The following is a 19,072-nucleotide window of genomic DNA, read 5'->3' on the forward strand; positions in this document are numbered from 1 at the left end:
CTTGTAAGAGGAGGTATAAAAAGACAGAAACTCAGTCGAACCATTACACGAACCATTACAGAATACTCTGTGTTCGGAGTCGCCCGCTTTATACTCCTTCCCGTGCACTCATTCAAAACTGCACCCTTCCAGCACACTGGGAACTCCCCCCACCCGTCCCCTTTCTATTAAGTCGGGCCCACTCTGTCGGCCGACAATGGTGACTGGGCTCCCTTCCGGTTTGCCGAGCGGAGGCCGGAAGTATTGGTTTTAGGGGGTCTGGGAGTGGAGGAGTGTTGATAGCAGCCAGGGCAGCGAGGGGTTACCCAAGTGCTCGGATTCTCGCGGCTGTGCAGGGTGAGTGGTGCTTGCGATCCGGCGCGTGAGGCCCATCCCGGGGACCCATCTCCGCGGGGCGGCTGGGTGGGCAGCAGCTTGCGGGCCGCCAGCGCCGGGAGCGCACCTGGGCAGGTGTACTGGCGGGTTCCCTGGTTCCGGGCTCAACGGCGAGCTTTGAGATCGAAGTCACGCCCGGAAGTACCGAGGCGCGAACTTTGTCCCTTTGCCCAAACTTGGACCTCGGCAAGTGTGACTTAGCTCGCTGGCGCCGCGATCTTCGGCGACAGCCGGGCCTACGAAACCCGAGTCCCGCGGCGCTGACTCCAGCACTAAGTTTAGTTTCTAACGTAAACTTGCCTGATTCAAGAGAGTTTGCGCAAAATCCGAAGCCCAGTGTTCCCCATGCTGCAGCTGTTGTTGCAGCTGTGGCTACGTTTAGTAGGAATAACCAACTCAAATTAGCAATTTCCTCAGCTCAGCATCCACTTATATGATTAGAACTTTTTTTAAGTGATATTTTACAAAGGGACTAGGGGTGTAGTTTGCAGCTTGAGAAAACTCCAAAATGCAACACCAGGTTCCTTTTGGGTGGAGACTTTGGGTTATGTCAGTTTGCCGAAATATTTTCTTTTACAGTAGTTGAGTAGATATATGAAAGAATGTATTTCTGAACGGAACTTGGGAACAGAAATAAGGGTTGAGTTGAGATTTTAACTTAAATGCAAAATGTTTTATATCTGAAGACGAAGGGAGAGTGTGTTTCTTAAAATTACTACTGTTTTATGTTTTGGAAGGCTTTTGGTAAAACTTAACCAGAAAAGCTTTCCATTTTCAAGAGTGAGGTTTTACTGGCAAATGAACCCTGATAACTTAATTGCCATTGTCAAGCGCTAAGAACTTTGGGTGTGGCAGTCTGAGATCTAATCCTACCTTCAACCGGAAGTTTGCGTAGGAAATGAAAACTTGGTTCACTTGGAAAGGAAGCACCAGCCTGAGAATGTATTTTTTTTAAAAACTGCAGTTGGCTCCAAAAAATCACAAATGCTTAGCTTGAGGATAAAGTACATTGATTAAATGAAACAGGAGATTTGGTCTGGATACTACATGCTATCACACTAGGAAGTGTTTTTGTTTGTTTTGTTTTCTTTTTCTTTAAGTAGGCTCCAGGCCCAGTGTGGAACCCTTCCACGGGCTTGAACTCAAGACCCTGAGATTGAGACCTGAGCTGAAATCAAGAGTCAGACACTTAATTGACTGAGCCACCCAGGCGCGCCACTAGGAAGTGTTTTCTAAGATGGGCGTTTTTCCTTGAAGAATGTATCATATTTTCCTAGAATACAATCAGTTTGAGTGTCTGTTCTGTAGGAAAAAAAACTCTAGATTATTTTACATTTATTACCACTTCATAAATGTTACATTCTAGGATTATAACTAGAGTAATCTTAATATTAGTATGGATCAATACCAATTTATAAATGAAACCATAGTATCTAGAGAGGCTGAAAAATTTTCCGGTTGCCCTTGATGTGTCAGAAAAGCCTCTAATACCACTTAATCTATTGTAACATCTTCCTTATGTGATTTTTATTCCTCCTTTTGTCATAACCCTGAATTGAGTCTCTTCCTATTTGATCTTACTAAAACACACACACACACACACACACACATCCGACACTTACCTCTCCTGATGTAAATACAAGGTTAGGGGCACCTGGGTGGCCCAGTGAGTTAAGCCTCTACCTTGGGCTCAGGTCAAGATCTCAGGGTCCTGGGATCAAGCCCCACATCGGGCTCTCTGCTCAGTGAGGAGCCTGCTTCCCTTCTCTCTGCCTGCCCCTCTACCTACTTGTGATCTCTCTCTCTGTCAAATAAATAAATAAAATCTCTTAAAAAAAATAAATAAAACAAAGTTATATTCCTGTAGATCTGTAAACTGAATCTTCTTGACCACCACTGACTGTTTCATTCACTTTCTTGTGCATCTGAAATCCTTTCCTATTTCGTAGACGCCTGTACTGAAAGTTTCCCTGCTTTAAAGTTTCATACAACAAATATGTCTTCACGCCAGAGATCTTTCATTAAGTGCTTCAAAAATAGACTCCAGGCTCTCACTTAGAATGAGTGAGAATACTCTTAACTTGAAAATCTCAGATGCCTATATCTTCCCGTCCTATATAAAGAATACTTATATTGCTGCATGAAGTATTTTCAATGTTTCTTACCTTAACTTTCTAAACTTCTGTGGGAGTTGTGCATTTGCTGAAGGCTTGTTACATGAGGAGAGTTAGTCTTACTCGTTTGGGGAAAGTAAAAGTGGATAATGAACTAGAATCACACAGAAGGAAAGACAGTGATAATATCATAAGTGATCTGCTCTTTGGGATTATAGCACTGTCACTGATTTGGGTCCCTCTATGTCAGTGTTTATTCCACCCATATATATTTTTTTAAGATTTTATTTATTCGAGATAGAGCAAGTGAGCAAGAAAGAGAGTACATGCATGTACATGAGGGGTGTGGGGGAGAGGCACAGAGGGAAAGGGAGAAGCAGGCTCCCCACTGAGCAGGGAATCCTGTGTGGGACTCAGTCCCAGGACCCTGGGATCGTGACCTGAGCTGAAGACAGATGCTTAACCAACTGAGCCACCCAGGCACCCCTCCACCCATACTTTTAGTTTGGTAGGGAAAAAATCCCACACTTCCCTTAATTTAGAACAACTTACTGTGAAGCTGAACTGCTGATTGCTGGAAGGCTCCTGGTTTCTGTGGAAGATAAACTCATACACAAGAACACAACCACCTTGGAAAAAAAAAAGGCCCAGGTAGTAACTTGCCTAACGTTATACTACCAGTTTTGGTAGAGTTAACTATCTTAGTTTGTTAGAATTAAAACTATTATCTGAATCTCTTAATTCTAAGGATGTCTTGCAGCTCCTAAATGGTACAAGGTTTTTCGAGGTCTTTCCTCACTTCCTCAGTCTTTTAGAAAAAAGATCTTTCTCAGCTTACAGTATCTGATAATCATTTACCACCTTTATTTTTCATTATTGTCACACATTATTTTAACTTAAGAGTCCTGTTTCAGGAATGAAAACTGTGATTCAAATCATAAGTTTAACCAATCGTTTAATTTCTTTAGAGTTGCTTCCCCAACTAGATTTCAAGCTTCTTGAAGATAGGACACTTCCTTTACCTTTCTTAATTCTTAAGTAGTGTTTAACACTATTGATACTTGATGTACACTGATGTAATTAAATGATCATATTAAAGACTGGTGATTAAGTATTGATTGAGCTAAAGAAAAGTTCTTTGTGAGACACTGTCAGTGCTGACCAAAAAAAAACCAAAAAACTTCATAATTTTTACAAACTATTTTACAGTGAAATGCAGATTTAAATAATGTATGATTAAAAGAAAGACTAATGGGGGCGCCTGGGTGGCTCAGAGGGTTAAGCCTCTGCTTTCAGCTCAGGTCATGATCCCGGGTCCTGGGATCGAGTCCCACATCTGGCTCTCTGCTCAGCAGGGAGCCTGCTTCCCTTCCCCTCTCTCTGCTGCCTCTCTGCCTACTTGTGATCTCTGTCTGCCAAATAAATAAATAAAATCTTTAAAAAAGAAAAACAAAATAAAAGAAAGACTAATGGGAAACACTTTAAAATTAAAATTAAAATGGGAAATACTTTAAAATTAAAATATAAAATATATTTTATATTTATAGCGCTATATATTTATAGCGCAAACTAAGTGTTTTTAAAAGGTACCTAGAGGATGCCCACCAAATTTAATATTATGAGGTTTTATAGTTTAAAAAATCTGCCAACCATTTGACCTATAATTCTCATCAGTTTCTTTGTTCTTAAAATAACTGGCATTCCTGCCTCATGAGGGGAAGACAGTGTTGTCAAAACAGACTATTTTTAAAGACATGCTTTGGTTTGCAAAGACATGGCATGCCTAAAATACTAAAAAGAGGTGGACTGGTAAATCTGTGTCACTCATTGGGTCTCAGCCACTCGCCCCAACTCCTTGAGTACAGTTAAGAGACGGAGGAATAATGTGCACTGTAATTCTTTGTAGATTTTGAAAGTACATTTAGAATAGAGGGAAAAATTACAGCCCTATGTAGTTTAGATAATAATGGTATTTCCTACCCCCAAAAGGTGTTGCAGAATAATAAGCATTCGAGAATGGTGCAGATAAATTATGACAGGCAGCCTCCCAAATTGTGATTAAAGAAACCTTGTTAATTGGGGAGGAGTGTATATCATAACTTCTGTGTTGGGTAGGCTATATCTTACCAACAACCACATTCCAGTGTATCACCGAGTGCTCTTGTGGATGGCCTGGAATTTGTGACTCTCCTTTGTGGAATTTCCTACTAAAATCTGAGAACAGATTTAGCTTTAAAAAAAAAACTGAAGCAGAGCTTTTCTAATTATTTCTATAATTGAATTTAGTCTGGGTGATGTGGTATAATCAAAGAAGAATGTAAGAAATAACTTTAAGCTCATAGGAACCATTGTATTCTGAGGTCACTTTGCAGTGCTGAGATCTAGGTAGTACTTCATTCTTTGCGGTCCACAGATTTATTTTTAGAGCAAGGGCATAGTGTTTTGCTACATCATAGCTAAATGTTGTTTTCAGAACGTAAGCTTTAAAATTGTTGTCCTGGTCAGAGAGTGAATTCAGGAGTGCCTATTTTAGGCCTGCTTGGAAGAATATAACTCAATACAGTGGCCTAGTCTTGCTGGTAGAGGTTTTGCGGACTACCATCGCCACCCCGGCTCTGAAGGATGGTACGGTAAAATTTTGTTATCTGATAGCTATGTGTCTTTTCACTCCAAGCGAATTTTTGTAGTCTTTTAAAGATTGAGTGTTGAAAGGAAAATTGCCTTTTCAATTTTAGGTATTATTAGGCTTTTTTTTTTTTAATTTTTAACTTAAATTTTACAGGGATAAATTTGGATTGGAGAACCAAGTTAGTTTCCATAGCTCCTAAAATGCTTTCTAAAACTTCTTTAAAAGAACTAAATAGCTTTAAAAAGTGTTGTGCTATGATTTTTGTCTAGAGAATGTAGTCACCTCAAGTGATTTAGCTTGGTTCTGTGCAAGAAATTGGTTTGGGGCAGGTAGGAAAAGAAAAAATGAAAGAAGATGGGATTGGGAGAGAGACAGACCATAAAAGACTCAATCTCAAAAAACAGACTGAGGGTTGCTGGGGGGAGGGGGGACAGGAGAGCATGGTGGGGATATGGACATTGGGGAGGGTATGTGCTATGATGAGTGCTGTGAAATGTGTAAACCTGGCGATTCACAGACCTGTACCCCTGGGGATAAAAATACATTATATGTTTATTAAAATAAATTAATTAATTTAAAAAAAAAGAAATTGGTTTGGATAGAGTGGAAATAAATTATAGGTGAATTCATAGTTTTTTATACTTTTCAGTTAGCTTTTCAACAAATAAGTTTTTAAAACTACTTAGATTCCAGAAGGGAGGGTGCAATTAAAATTGTTAGTTGCAAGTGGAAGAATGCTATTTGACAGTGGAGATTAGGAGATGAAGACCTATTCCATCAATTAGCCTTCCTCCATACTTTTCTCTCCACCTTAGAGTGGGACAGCTAGTTTAGGCTAGGACTGCAGGATAGACTTGCTGAAGATGAATTAGTATTCCCTCGTACTGCCATAACACTGAAGTATAGAACCAGTTCTGTTTCCCCAGGGTACCCCTGTTTTGTTTCTTGTTTTCCCTATTGTTATTAAACCAGTAGATTTGGTTATCAGTACTTTATCTGGCTATCCAGCAGTATGGGAGACATACAATCTTGTTCATAGGCTCTGAGCTTTGAATTTATGTTGGTTTTAGTCTGGAATTCGAAGTTAGTGACAGGCTGTTGATTAGATGTCATGACTACTAAGGATGAGCAAACTGAAAACATGAGTCTGGTTTTTCTCTTTTTAGTTTGGTTTTGTAAGTAATAGTATTGATTAGTTGAGTGAGATTTTTTTGCTAAGTGGTACTATTCTGCTGAGTAGTTTTTAGGAACATCTCTAAGTAGCTCAGACATGTCAGGAAGTTTTATTCAGTTTACTTTGTTAATCTTTTTTTTTTTCTTTTCTTTTTGCATTTCCCTTCCTAATTAGGATTTAAACGCCACCATGTCGAGCAAAAGGGCAAAGACCAAGACCACCAAGAAGCGCCCCCAGCGCGCAACATCCAACGTATTCGCCATGTTTGATCAGTCACAGATTCAGGAATTCAAAGAGGCCTTCAACATGATTGATCAGAACAGAGATGGTTTCATTGACAAGGAAGATTTGCATGATATGCTTGCCTCCTTAGGTAATGATCAGTTTTAATATTAAAGACTAAATAGAATTTCTGTAATGCCTGTGAAGCCAATCTAATAATGTTGTAGTTTACCAAGATTGAAAGTCTGGAACAGTGTTCCCCAAAGTGTGACCCTTGGACCACCTGCAAATTTCTGGCCAAGTCTCAGGATTGAGTTGGGGGCCAGTGTTTTATATGTGTGTGTTGTAAACACTGATATTATGAGAGCAACAGTATTATTCCTCCTAACATCCCAGTGGAATAGCATACAATTTCTAGACTCTTAATACAGGCCTTATTCATTGAGAAGACTTTTTCCCAAAGTTTTACTATTGTGAATACGAACAGCAAAGTGTATAAATGATAAATAATCTCTCATGTCAAAATGTTCAGTATGTTGAATACTTGGTGCATTTTGTGATGTAATTAAAATTATGACCCTCCTCTTTATTTAGGAAAAAATCCAACTGATGAGTATCTGGATGCCATGATGAATGAGGCTCCCGGGCCCATAAATTTTACCATGTTTCTCACTATGTTTGGTGAAAAGTTAAATGGCACAGATCCGGAAGATGTCATCAGAAATGCCTTTGCTTGCTTTGATGAAGAAGCAACTGGTAAGTCTGAGGTAACCTTTAATTACCAAGTGATTTAATTTTTGGTTGTGGTAACTAAAACATATAATAACTTGAACTATGATGACATAATACCCTCAGGTTTATACCGTACCTGTTTTAGGGACAGGCTTTTCCTGTGGCATGTTAATCACTCATTTTACTGCCTCTACCCGTAAATATTTAATTTACAATTTAATAGGTGTATTTGGAACTTCTTTAGGAAACTTATGTTACCCTTTTGCTAGAATAACTCCACAAGGGTTAATCTCTCAGTAATTGTGTTGAATGAATAACTTTCACCAGAGCAGTCTTGGAAAAAGTTTGAATTGCTATAGGCCACGACCCCAGTACAGTCCTGTATTTGTTTATCAGGTACCTCTCAGCCCTCAAGATTGTTTACATCTCGTTATCTAAACTTTTGCTCTAGAATCAGGCTCCCTGGTTTCATATGCTTGTTCTGTATGATAGCTGTGTGATTTGGGGCAAGTTACTTAACTTCTCTAAGCCTCTGTTTTTGTAACTACAAAATGGGCGGTAATATTACCTACCTCATAGGGTTCTTGTATGGATGAAATGAGGAAGTGAGATAATTTATATATAAAGTGCTTAGCATACTGCTGGCATAGAATTAACTCTTAAAAAACCCCATGAGTTAACTACATAAATGCTTAATCCTTTGGCAGAAGTGCATATAAGGGACACGTAAGGGAGTAACTCACATTGCATGTTTTTTGAGAAGGGAGGCACACCCTTTAGTTACATATCACTTGAACTATTTTATTTTATCTTATTTTAGAGAGGGAGAGGGAAAGAGAGGGGTGGTGGGAAGGGCAAAGGGAGAGGGAGAGAGAAAATCTTAAGCAGGCCTAGTGCGGAGCTGGATGTGGGGCCCAATCCCATGACCGCGAGATCATGACCTGAGCCAGAATCAAGAGGTGGACTCTTAACCAACTGAGTCACCCAGGCGCCCCTACTTGAACTCTCTGAAATAGTCCAAGCGCAGTCTGCTGTTGGAAGCGTGGTCTCCACACACAGTATGGCCTCATCAGGCCTATTCAGGTATACCATCCTTGACTATTGTATCATCTTCCCAACTTCCAAGCTCTTCTATGCATTGTTGTCCTAACTTCTCTCCACCGTTGCTGCTTCTGTGCCTTCCTCATCATATCACCTTCTCTTCCCTCTTAAAACTCAAATTCTTAACAGTTATACCTGGAAGGGGTTGGGTGTGGGGAGGGAAAGGCAGAGGAAACTTACTTTTTTTCCTCCTAAAGGCACTTCTGTATTGATTGAGCTTTTGACTGTGAGCAGTTGTTACTTTTTTAATGGAAGGGAATAAAGCCATAAAGGAGTAAAATGTCTTAACCTATTCAAACTCATCTCAATGATCACATTCTTTATAGAGTCTTACTTGTGTTTTTATACTATTTTCTCCTGGTCCCAAGAAAACTTGAAGCCTCTCCTTTCGTTCCACATCTGAAGTATTTTATTATCTTTCTTCCTGACCTTCTATTTTAGTTGTGTACTTAATCCCAATCATCACAGTCTCCCCACACCCAGAGCAGTGGCTCTATGTCTTCAACAGTGTTAGGTTCCCATCTTTGTAACCCCTTTTAGCACCTACCACACCTCCTCACACATAGTCGACGATAGGTTTATGTGATAGTTGAATGACATAGTTGGAAATGAGGATTTATTTCTACAAACTAGAAGTCTTAACATTTGAGAAACTTTTTTTTTTTAAAGATTTTATTTATTTATTTGACAGACAGAGAACACAAGTAGGCAGAGAGGCAGGCAGAGAGAGAGGAGGAAGCAGGCTCCCCGCAGAGCAGAGAGAGCCCGATGCGGGGCTCGATCCCAGGACCCTGAGAGCATGACCTGAGCCGAAGACAGAGGCTTTAACCCACTGGGCCACCCAGGCGCCCCTTGAGAAACATTTTAAAATACAGAATGGAATTAGCAAAAACCCTGTAAGTTTAGAGTTTCTTTTGTGAACGGACCTTCTGCTTAAAACTCATTTTATAGGAATATATTGTCGATGTTTTAGCTTAATTTCACATACAAGAATATTATCAGATTTTTCTTTTTATATTACGGATTTCAAAAATCTCTGTGCTTGGTCATTTGTCAACTTTGTGTTAGTACATTAGCGGTTTTCCATCATGATGTGAGTTACCTGGGAAGCCTTTTAAAAATATCAATGCCAAAAAAATAAATAAAATAAAAAATAAAAATAAATAAAAATATCAATGCCATGGGGTGCCTGACTGGAAAAGTGTGCAACTCTTGATCTCCAGTTCATGAGTTTGAGCCCCATGGGTGTAGAGATTACCAAAAAATAAAATCTTAAAAAAAAAAAAAAATCAATGCCAGATAATAAATTGAGAGTGGCATCTGGGCTTTTTTTTTTTTTTAAAGCTCCCTAGGTGATTTTGATGTATAATCCAATTTTATGAGAATCTTGATATCACAAATCCAGAGTAAAAAGCACACCTTTTGACTCAGCATTCCACATCCCCAAATCCTAGCCCAGTGTCTTTGACAGTTAATGCTCAGATATATACTCAGATGTTTTTACACACTCAGGGCCTGGCTGTATTTGTTATAAAGTTTAAATTAGATTTGTGAAAAAGAAAAAAACATTAAAAATCTCTCTGTACGTATTTTAAAAAAACCAACAACCTACAGTCAGAGATAAAGTGAAATGCCTGAAATAACATAACTTGTTAAAACTGGACCTCAAGGCACCTGGCTGGCTCAGTCAGTAAAGCATGTGACTCTTGATCTCAGGGTCTAAGTTTGAGCCCCACACGGGATGTAGAGATTACTTAAAAATAAAATCTTGAAAACAAAAAACTGGTCCTCAAGACTCCAGTATTCTTTCGACTGAAGCACTTTATTGATGTTTATGATAATGGTATTCAGTGTTACTTGCTTACAGAATAAGTGTGGCCAGGGGTGTCCCACATTGGCCGTAGAGCTTACTTTAAAAAAAGAAAAAAAAAAGGCTAAACACTCATGCTACTTTAAGGAACCCTGAGGCTTAGATTCCTTAATCGTACTTTATTGTTTAGGTGTAGGTATAGGCCCTATTATGAAGACTCGGGGACAGAAGTTGATAGAGCAGAGCAGGATGATAGAGCTAGGCAGCTGTCTGCTGAGGCTGGCTTAAGCATGTGAAGAACCCTTATTTCCTATATTTGCATGTTTATAGTTCTTAACATGAACTATACACTTGCTCAAGTGTAGATGTTCCTTGTAATCCTCAGAAGTAGTATGTATTCTGATCCCCAGTTCTTTCTTCTTTAGGCACCATCCAGGAAGATTACCTGAGAGAGCTGCTGACAACCATGGGAGATCGGTTTACAGACGAAGAGGTGGATGAGCTGTACAGAGAAGCGCCTATTGACAAAAAGGGAAATTTCAATTATATTGAGTTCACGCGCATCCTTAAACATGGGGCAAAAGACAAAGATGACTGAAAAGAACTTCAGATTCCAGCCAAACGTTCCTTGTTGCCACTTTGGGTATTTCTGAGACTTTCTCTTAGAGTCTGTCGCATGCCCTGAGCTTTGCAGCTTTTGCCTTTCTTGTTGTATTTATTCTCGGCCATTTTGGGCACATGCATCTCTATAATCAGACTGGAAATGGGATTTTTTATGATTTTCAGAATAGAAAAAGGGCAATTTAACTTACCAGCCCCCTCCCAAAATAACTGCAGTCTACACAGAGTCAGTATATTTTTTCAGAGAAAGTTATTCACTCAATTTTTTCTGAACCATAATTAAACTTTATGATAAAAAACTTACTTGTTTAAAACTTATTTACCAAAATCGGCTTTTGTTAGTTGCATCTTCCAAGGAAGGGTAAATGAGACAAATCCTAGAAAATGATATGGTTGTTAGACCTCTCCATTATTCCTTCCAGTTTCCCTAACAATCCTCTCTCTACTATATATTCCTCCCCCTCCCAAAGAAATCCAGTTTTAAGTGCCTTAATCGGGGTTCCTGTACTTTGTCTTTCAGTTTTAAAAATAATTTTCTATAGAATTTGCATAGATATGCACTTTGGTAGCTTTAAACCCTAAAGTTTAACATACCTGTCAACATCCCTCCTTATCTATTCTAAGCTTTTGTGCATTACTTCATGTCATTTAAAATTAGACCAGGCCACTGAGTGTAATTTTAATTTGTCCTAATTTTTAAACTATTTTAGGCCCAAAAGGTTCTATGGAATGTTTCTTACCAAAAAGATTTTTTTGTATTGTATTTCAAAATGTTGGAAATACAATCCAGTATTTTTTATTGCATGTAATTTCTTTTTTAATACAATGGTCCCTCTTGAAATACCATGTTTGTTTATGCAGAGAGTCACCATGAGGCCATGTATGAATTTTGGACATTCCTGACCTGCCCACAATCAAAACAGCTGAAGCTACATGCCTGGGAAAGTGAGATCATTATTTCAGCCCTAAAAATAACTTCTGCTATTTGCAGAAATACAGGACTGTTTCAAAGTTAATCAGGAAGTGACAGAGTTTCATTTGCTTTAGGCTTCAAAAATCTAACTTTCAAATATTCATGAATTTAAAAGAGATCTTGAAATTTTGCAAGAAAAAGCTGGCTGAGAAGAGTTGATGGCCTACAAAAATGAGTAATTGACAATTACTCTAATAACTTTGTGTTTTATGCTACTATTAACAAGACTATCCTTGGACAAAGCCATTACCTCATTCAATAAACAATTACTGAATGCCTTCAAGGCAGCAGACCTTTGCACTCAACAGGATAGGTAAGCTAGATCCTTTAATCTGGTGCAGCCAGCTTTATAGAGCAGAAGTAGAAAGACTGCTTCTGCGCCCTTCAAGATTAGAATCTTAGCACCTCCCTTAACTCATTGCCTTTTATGTGTTTCTGAATTTCATTCAGTGGGTTAAGCAAAATATTTTTCCTAGGCTCATAGCCATGATGCTAAAATCTTGTTCGTTGAATTGAATTTCCATTTCAACTGAAAACATGGGTCACTTTGGTTTTTAATAAATTTCCAAATAACATTGTTTCCACTATAGAAACAATGTGTCTCATCTACTAAAATGTGCTCTTGCAGTATCCCCTTCATTTCAAATAACTGCTCAAAGAATCAGCTTCCATTAGGAATAGTGAATGGTCTCCCATGCATGAAATAAGTCTCCTAATATGGTAACAGCATTCTCTACACAGTAACTAGATTTTACTTAAGTAAAGATAATTGCCAAGAAAAGACTAAAGCATCTAACTCCAACATGGATTTGACTAAAAAACCAGTCTCCAAGAAGAAAGTCCTACATTCCAAAGTTCTCATGAAACCAGCCTACTGCGGTAGCGTCCCTTACCCACCTGCTTATGATTATATTATCACTGGACTCCAGGGTCCAAGTTTAAGTCAGTCAAGGAGAGTAGGACTCAAGAGCAGGAAGTGATGAGTGCTACTGGGGGGAAAAGGGAGAAAGCCAAACCATATGAGACTAGTAAAATCATATTCTGAAAAGGAAAGGCAATCATTTCCTATAAAATATGAAGGGGAAAAGGACACAAGAGGTGTAGCACCTAGGTCAGGGATATGCAGAAAAGTTGTAAGAAGGATCAGAAAGATGATAAAAGGGCTTGAAGAGGTAGAGCCACAAAAACAGTATTGTGGAAATCAAGTGAATCATTTCAAGAGTGAGGTAAATCAGCAGTGTTAAATCATAGAAAAGCTGAGTATATAGTAAAATTTAAATGGGGCCACTAGATTTGACAAGTCCCTGGTCACCTTTGCTACCTCTATTAGGTAGAAGTGGTTGTTTTGTTTCTTTGTTCTTTTAAAAGTTTATTTATCTGAGAGGCAGAACATAAGCAGGGGAGGGGCAGAGGGAGTGGGATAAACAGGCTCCTGCTGAGCTGGGAGCCCAATGCAGGGCTCAATCCCAGGACCCTGAGATCATGACCTGAGCCGAAAGCGAATGCTTAACTGACTGAGCCACCCAGGTGCCCCTAGGTAGAGTTTTGAATGCAGGATCCATAGTGCAGCATGAAATTGCGGACAGTGCCTAGGTTTAGGGATCAAGCCAATCTGCATTTTAATCCCATTTTTTCTACATGGCTTCGTAACCTTAAATTAAATTCCCTGGACCCCTATTCATTTGTAAAATGGAAGAAATGCTATTGGTTCATAATAGGAACATAATCTATTAATATATAAAGTAGTACTTTTTGTGACTAAGAGCAATATGGGACCAGACTTGATTGAGTGAATTTCACCTGTTACTTGGCTAGCTTTGTATCCTTGGGCAGGTCATTCTTCAGTTTCATCACCTATATAACAGGCATGATAACCTTCAAGTGTCCTGTGAAAATGAGAAACACTAAAGCTAAATGATTTGGACACAGTAGGTATTCAAAAAGTTATTCTTGTTCTGTTTACCAATGGAGGTTCTGAAGCATGGCAATGAAGAGAAGCTTAAAGAAACGGCAAGATCAAAGGGCTCATCTTTAGAAATTCAAACCTGTCTGTAGAGGAGGAAGTGTAGAGGAAACAATCAGTGACACAAAAATGAATCATATCCAGGAGACAGGAAGGAATAGAACCTAGATCACATGTTGTAGGATTATCCTTTGAGAGAAATAAAAATCGATACTCCTCCCCCTTAAGAGAGGGAAGGGTAGGTGATGGGAGTTTAATGGTAGTTGGAATAAAAGGCTGAGGTTAAGAGAAAGGTCCATAGTTGTTTGATACTAAATTAGCTCAAACTAGAATTTTATCATACTAAAGGGTTGTAATCAGGATTGAATAAGAGTACATTTAAAAGCCTATTAGTTTCCTGGTACTAACAAGATGATCAAATAATTCACTTTCGATTTCCTGGGTAGATCCAATATGTAGACTTGTATCTTTCTATGTCTTTCTTAAGTGTACAATTTCTTGATTTCCCTGAAACGTGGTTTTTTATTGTCCTTGAAGGCATTGCCAGAACTCATCACATGGAAGAAATGCCCAGTTTTCCCAATCCTACTTCTCCCATTTCCAGTTGCTCTTGAATGTCCAAGTCCCTGTATCCTTTTACCCTAGATTCTATCTCCCTACTCAAATAACGTCATAACATATCTTATTTATCCACATACATTTTATGGTTGTAATGAATATACAGTTTGTTTTTTAGTTTAATACATCTTAACTTACTTTTCATGTTTTGGTATAGCCACCATTTTTATTTTTAACCATTCTTTTCAATGACCACAATTATCTTTCACAAGGATATGCTTTAATTAGCCATTACCTAAATGCTAGATATTAAGATATTCAGCTTCTCATTAATAAATATTACATTTTTCTTTTGAATTTAGAAAACAGTATACCCTCGAATTATGGTTTAGAACAGGGCTCTCCGGTAGAACTTTGTGATGATAGAAATCCCCTCTGTACTTTCCAATAAGGACACTAGACACATGTGACTATTGAGCACATAAAATATATCTAATAAAACTGAGGAATAGAGTTTTTAATTTCAATTTAAATAGCCACATGTAGTTAATGACTATTATACTGAAAAGCACAGTTCTATAAAGAAATATGGAGATCAAAGTCAACGTACAGTCAGGGTCTTAATTAAGGTGGCCAAGATGAAGGCTATGGGATGGTAACAGACCTCTTGAAGAACTCTACGACATAGACCTAAGGAAGCCAAAATCTTTTGATTCCGAGTAGAATTTAAAAATTACACTATTGAACCAAAGAGCAGACTGAAGCCAAGGGAAAGTAAATGTTTTAGAACCAGGTGTGACTTCATAAATTGCTTTTCAAGTTATGAGAAAAATGCATTCTGTAATGATCTGGACCACAGCATCAGCATCCCCAGGGTGCTTATTAGAAATGTAAATTAACGCCCCAGCCTCGACCTACGACATCTATCTGGGGTTGGGGCTCAAGAATCTTACAAAGCCCTTCAGGTTTTGCTTACAGTGCTGTTATTTAAGAACTACTATAGAATACCGAATCCATCGCTCCTACTATCTAGGAATTTCTCATCAAAGACTTGTAGAATATAAAAGGCATTTTTATTCCTCTCCCCCCAACATCTGTCACACTTTCAGTCACAAGTGCTCAATAAAGTTTTGGTATTAAGTTGACTTACTCTCCATTATCCAGAAATAGTGCTATTCATCTCTATTATTCCAAGTGAGGGAACTGAAGGTTATGGGCACAAACGCTATTTAGAACAAACCTTGAATAATGTAGCTTTGTGGTTTCCTGTTTTGACGAAGAACATTTTATAATGTGTGAGCACTTGTATGTGTGCAATTTTGTCATCTATCGACCCAACGGAAAGCAAGTATTTTGAATAAGACTTTCTTGTGGTTAGAAGGGGAGTGAAACGGTCATAGGCTGGCCGTGGTCTGTAAGGCGGTAAACCTTAAAATGTGAGGGTAGAAAAGCTCCGGTTGGAGCCCAGTTGAAAAAGAAAGGGTTTTCCAGCAGGCAGGGTCCGCCCGGCCGCCGCCCTCTTACCTTCCGTATTACGTGGGACGCACCCTAAACAATCACTTGTTTTACCCCAAGTTCAAATGGAACTACGCGAGCTTTACTTCCCCGTGCTAACTCTGAGAGTCCAGGGTGGGCGGCTTCTGGCGCCGGGGGACCCCCAAATCCTGAGGGATCGCAGCGCGCCCCGCCCTGCCCCACCGGGTCAAATTCCAGGACCGGACCGGCGCCCCGCAGCCGGGGAATGCGGAAGGGCCGCGGGAACTCGCCACGCCGGGCGGGGGAGGAGGGCGGGCCGCGGGACTACAGCCGCACGCAAGGGGGGGAATGCAGCAGCAGGTCCCACAGGCCACAGAAGACAACTAAAGGCCAGACTGTGTTCGCCGGCCCTAGCCCGGCTCCGCGGCCCACACAATTCGCTTCGCTCGGTTTTGAGCGAGAACACCTCTTGCATCCCCCCCACGTCCCGAGTTGGATCCAGCCGCGCCTTCCGGTGCGCTTTCCGGTCCACCTCTCCAGGCGGAAGTGCCGGCCGCCGCCACTGTCGCGCCGCAGCCCAGCCGTCGTCGCCGTCGCTCCTCGTCTCGCGCAGGGCAGCCCGGGTTCTGGTGTCTGGCGGCGGTGAGTGGCACTCGCCCCTGCGCACGACACCCCTCGGGCCGCGTCCGTCCCTCCTCCCTTCCGGCCTCGCGCCGGCCGCCGGACCCCGCCCCAAGGGGCCGGGGCGCGGGGGGCCGGGGGCTGCGGGACCTGTCAGGTTGGGCGAGAAGGGTGGGCGAGAAGGTCTTGGCAGTGGCCCGGCCTCCGCCTGGAAGTTGAGAGGCCGAACAGCGGCCGGGCAGATGAAGCTGGGCTAGGGAGACGCCCTGTCGGAAGAGGTGGCTGGGTCCCCAGCAGAGGGTAGACCGGCCCTTGCGTCACCCGGCTGACTTCACCCACCTGGTGCCTCCGACCGCCCAGAGGCTCCGCTGCCAGCGCCTTGCTCTCTCGGGCCCAGTCGGCCGATGAAGGTGTTGAGCACCTGCTCTGTGTCCCGACATGGTGCTAGGTGCTGTGGTGGGTAGGAGTCTACTGGTGCCTGCTGCTTGCCTTAGATGAAGTGTCCGAGGAAACTATTAGAGTACCTGTGTCGGAGTGCATGGTTGGTACAGGCTAAAATGTAATGATTTCCGTAGGAGTTGTAACTCTCACTGTGTCTTGCATCTTGTAAAGATTTAGTTCATTCGTGTTGATTGAAGAAAAGGATGAATAACAAAAGTCAAGAACGATTTCCTGGAGAAAGAACATGACCTTATTGAAGACCTTGGATTTAGCCCTAGGAGGTAGAACTTAGGTATTTCTGGCAGGATCTGTGGTAGGAGGTAACAAGACTAAAAACTGAAAAGGTGGGAATTGTGTTGTGTGAGAAAGAGGCCAGGGGTGGGGGGACGGGGAGACTAGCTTGAATGGAACAAGAAATATAATGAATAATAGCTGGATATAAGGGTAAGTAGGTAAATAAGTGAGGCATTTTTACAGATGTCTTGAAAACTTGACCGAGAAATAAGAGATTATGTAAGAGGCATTAGGCAGTCATTTTGTGTTCTTTAGAAAGGGAGTAATATGAAGAAAGGGGGTGTTAGAGGATTAGTTTGGCAGCCTTTGTTTAAGATAGACTTAGAATGATCTTTTGATAAGAGAAGAATCATAACATTTTCGAATTCAAAAGAACTTTACAGATTATCTTGTGAAATACATTATCTGTTTTATAGATCATCTTTCATTTTATAGTTGAGGAAACTGAAACCCAGAGAAGTGAGATAATTTGCCCAAGGTCACTTGAAGGATTCACATATGCCGTCCATTTTCTCTGTAAGCATTAGGTGGACCCCGCTGGACCTCGTAACTAAGTGCACAGCTTTTTGTTTGTTCAGGCTCTGTTGAATGAAACAACTTTTATAATGGCTGGCTTGATAATCATTTATGCTTTAATGAGACTGAATTTGGACAGGATGAACTGAAACTTCTGAAGGATAGGTCCCCAGGTGAAGGTCATGGTATTAGGAAATAAAAGAGCCTGTAAATAGGGCTGGTTGTCCCTCTTTTCTAGGATTCAAAGACATCAGGTATCTGGGGATGAGTTTCATTGCCAGCACCTTTCGTATTTTCCTTATTCTGCATTTTAGCTGTGTGGCGACATTGCTTGGTACCCCCAACCAGCTATCCATGTTTTCATGATACAGAATTTGAGCTGTCTATATATATAGGATATTAGGGGCCAGTGGTACAAGCTCTGGAGCTAGACTTCCTGAGTACAGATACAAAATATAAACTCTACCATTTTCTAACTGTGTGGCTGTAGGCAAATCGTTTATTCTCTTTGCCCTAATTTTGTCATCTGAGAAATGGAGATAATAGCACCTATATCATTAATTCAGAGGGTTAAATATGTTAATATATGTGAAATGCTTAGACCAAGGGCTAGCACATATTTAGCACTCAGTTATTGTCTATTATCAGTGTTGTTTCCTCCAGATATGGAACAGGGGTTAACTGGTAAGTTTTGTTGAGGATCTCTTGGGAAAGACTGAAGTAGAGTTAATGCTGAACCATGGGTAGACCATAGAGAAAAGATTATTTTGGGAGTCAGATCCAGGATCTACCTTATATATGTATATGTAACTCTGTTTGTGATAGGAAGGAGGCATACGTATGTATTTGCTTTACTAATATTTATGGAACACCTACTAAGTGTAAGGCACTATTATACCATACAATCCAATATAAAAAATGTGTAAGTAAATGACATGGCGAGAGAATATTACTGGGCAGTAAAAAAAGAATAAACCACTGATAAAAGCAACAAGATAAATGAATCTCAAATATTATATTGAGTGAAAGAAGTCAGGAATATAGAATATAATTCCATTTATAAGAATGTCAAAGACAGGGGCGCCTGGGTGGCTCAGTGGGTTAAAGCCTCTGCCTTCACCTCGGGTCATGATCCCAGGGTCCTGGGATCAAGCCCCCCACATCTGGCTCTTTGCTCGGAGGGGGGCCTGCTTCCTCCTCTCTCTCTGCCTGTCTTTCTGCCTACTTGTGATCTCTATCTGTCAAATGAATAAATAAAATCTTTTTTAAAAAATGTCAAAGACAGACAGAACTAATTTATAGTTAATAAATTTCTGATTTATAGGGGTGCCTGGGTGTCTCGCGTGGGTTAAAGCCTCTGCCTTCGGCTCCGGTCATGATCCCGGGGTCCTGGGATTGAGCCCCACGTCAGGCTCTCTGCTCAGCGGGGAGCCTGCTTCCTCCTGTCTCTCT

General features: G+C 40.5%; 3 protein-coding genes and 1 long non-coding RNA gene across 5 annotated transcripts in view; 2 read left to right on the top strand and 2 right to left on the bottom strand.

Annotated features, from left to right (window-relative positions):
• The window catches only part of MYOM1 (myomesin 1), a 152,822-nt gene extending 152,252 nt beyond the window's left edge, over positions 1–570 (bottom strand). The window contains exon 1 of the mRNA XM_080820935.1: positions 1–570. The gene's annotated coding sequence lies outside the window, so the exon portion shown is untranslated.
• On the top strand, positions 46–12,525 carry LOC308353840 (myosin regulatory light polypeptide 9). 2 transcript variants are annotated; one of them, XM_080820937.1, is made up of 4 exons: positions 46–336; positions 6,467–6,665; positions 7,109–7,270; positions 10,583–12,525. In XM_080820937.1, exons 2-4 carry the CDS (start codon positions 6,482–6,484, stop codon positions 10,753–10,755), a joined length of 519 nt encoding a protein of 172 aa, XP_080677063.1. In that variant the 5' UTR covers positions 46–336; positions 6,467–6,481; the 3' UTR covers positions 10,756–12,525. The 2 variants fall into 2 exon arrangements, with proteins under 2 accessions (XP_080677063.1, XP_080677064.1); XM_080820938.1 differs by lacking the exon at positions 46–336 and adding an exon at positions 4,635–5,114 and having other exon boundaries at positions 10,583–12,362.
• LOC308353841 lies at positions 10,157–16,008 on the bottom strand. The gene is made up of 3 exons (XR_013967816.1): positions 15,797–16,008; positions 11,083–11,155; positions 10,157–10,675 (listed from the first exon to the last, which is right to left on the bottom strand). It is a non-coding gene; the product is annotated as an uncharacterized lncRNA (long non-coding RNA).
• LOC308353839 (myosin regulatory light chain 12B) overlaps positions 16,005–19,072 on the top strand; it is a 17,921-nt gene continuing 14,853 nt past the window's right edge. Inside the window, exon 1 of the mRNA XM_080820936.1 lies at positions 16,005–16,390. The gene's annotated coding sequence lies outside the window, so the exon portion shown is untranslated. The remainder of the gene's footprint in view (positions 16,391–19,072) is intronic.

This window comes from Martes martes (genome assembly GCF_963455335.1).
Source record: "Martes martes genome assembly, chromosome: 13".
Classification (NCBI taxonomy): Eukaryota; Metazoa; Chordata; class Mammalia; order Carnivora; family Mustelidae; genus Martes; species Martes martes.